General features: G+C 60.6%; 1 protein-coding gene across 1 annotated transcript; it reads left to right on the top strand.

The window, feature by feature from the left end:
* Nucleotides 1-6: 6 nt before the first annotated feature.
* LOC112110274 (integrin alpha-X-like) lies at nt 7-1,722 on the top strand (the record flags this gene model as incomplete). The annotated part of the gene is made up of 5 exons (XM_026646254.1): nt 7-167; nt 358-488; nt 787-944; nt 1,351-1,505; nt 1,654-1,722. Coding segments are annotated over exons 1-5 (648 nt in total), but the record flags the coding sequence as incomplete, so codon positions are not given.

Genomic DNA, 1,722 nt, shown 5'->3' with positions numbered 1-1,722 from the left:
CGGGGCAGGCGTTCGGGCGCTTTGGGGCCAGCATGTCCGAAATCGGGGACATCAGCGGGGACGGACAGACGGACGTGGTCATCGGGGCCCCCATGGAGAACAGCAATCGTGGGGCCTTGTACATCTTCCATGGGGGAAAGGGAGGCCTCAGTCCCCAGTACAGACAGGTGAGCCCAGCTCCTGCGGGGAGGGGTCACCACAGATCCTGAAAGAGACATCATGGGGCCCCACATCCCCCTAGTGCCTATTAGCCTGTAGCAGCTACTTTCCCATCCCTCACCCTCTGCTGCCCCCTAGTGCCCATTATACAGTACAGCTGCCCCTTCCCCACCCCTTACTGCTCTCTCTGCCCCACAGCGCATCGAGGGGTCGCTGTTTCCCAGCAGGCTGCACTACTTTGGCCAGGCCATCAGTGGCGGGACAGACCTGACGGGGGACGGACTGCCAGACATCGCGGTGGGGGCACAAGGGCAGATCCTGCTGCTGAGGTGAGTTACTCTGTGTCGTTACACTGCTCCACGTGGCAGTCACAGACAGTGACAATACATGGGGGTTTGGGAGCATGTGTGTGTCACTGCTGCCCCCTGCTGGAGAATGGCACAATGACAGCTCTGCTGCTCCCTTCTCTGTCCCCCAGCATCTCCTCTAGCAGAGCTGCGTGTCCATAACCCATCTCCCTGGGGTGCTGTGAGCACATCCAGGCTGGGTGGGAGGCTCTGGGGGGGAAAGGGGCCTGGCCCCATTGCAGGGAGCAGCTGGGTGATGGTTCTGTTCCTCCCATGGCAGGTCCCGGCCAGTGCTCAGAGTCGGGGTCTCCATCAGCTTCCAGCCCCCAACCATCCCCACCTCGGCCTTCAACTGCCAGGAGCAGGAGCAGCTCAACACGAAGGCCAGCAGTGCAAATGTCTGCTTCACCGTCACTAAGAGCACCATGGACAGCCTAGGTCAGACCAAACCCACCCCCCGAGCCAGTCAGTCCCCTGCCCTGGCGTTGGATTGGAACCAACGCCCTCTGGGGGGAAAGGCCCCATGTCTCATTCCCCACCCCCTTGAGCCAGCTAGTGCCCCATCCTCTAACTGGATTGGAGCCAGTGCCCCCTAGAGGGGAAAAAAACATAATCCATTTCCACCTCCTGACCCAGCCAGTCCCTCTGCCCTATGGCTGGATTGGAGGTGATGCCCCGTAGAGGGGAAAGCCTCGCATTCCATTCCCACCTCCTGAGCCAGCCAGTCCCAGCCCTGGGGCCAGATTAGAGCTGGTGCCCCCCTAGAGGGGAAAGGCCCCATGTTCCGTATCCCATTAACGATCCTGCTCTCACGTCTCTGACCCTCATTTCTCCTCTGTGGTAGGCAATGGGATCTCCAGCACCATCCATTACAGCCTGTCCCTGGACCCCGGGCGGACGAAGATCCGAGCCGCCTTTGACTCCACCAGCTCCGTCCTGAGCAGGGAGCTGCGGCTCGGCATTGAGAAGAAATGTGAGACGTATCAGATAAAGTTACCTGTGAGTGTGGGGGGTTCCCAGCTCCTTCCCCTCCTGCTGTGTCTGCCTCTCCAACCCTGCCCCTTGCTCCCAAATCACCCAGAGAACAAACCTCTCTATGGATCCCACCTTTGCTCATGGGTCCCTACGTGTCTCTCTGTCTCCCCAGCTCTGCCCTGAGGACACACTGACCCCCATCACCCTGCGCCTCAACTACACCCTGACGGGGGAGCCCATC

This window comes from Terrapene carolina, unplaced genomic scaffold (assembly GCF_002925995.2).
Source record: "Terrapene carolina triunguis isolate 2854851 unplaced genomic scaffold, T_m_triunguis-2.0 Scaffold34583, whole genome shotgun sequence".
Lineage (NCBI taxonomy): Eukaryota > Metazoa > Chordata > Testudines > Emydidae > Terrapene > Terrapene triunguis.
The sequence above is the reverse complement of the archived record's forward strand: the minus strand, read 5'-3'. Positions and strand labels throughout refer to the sequence as shown.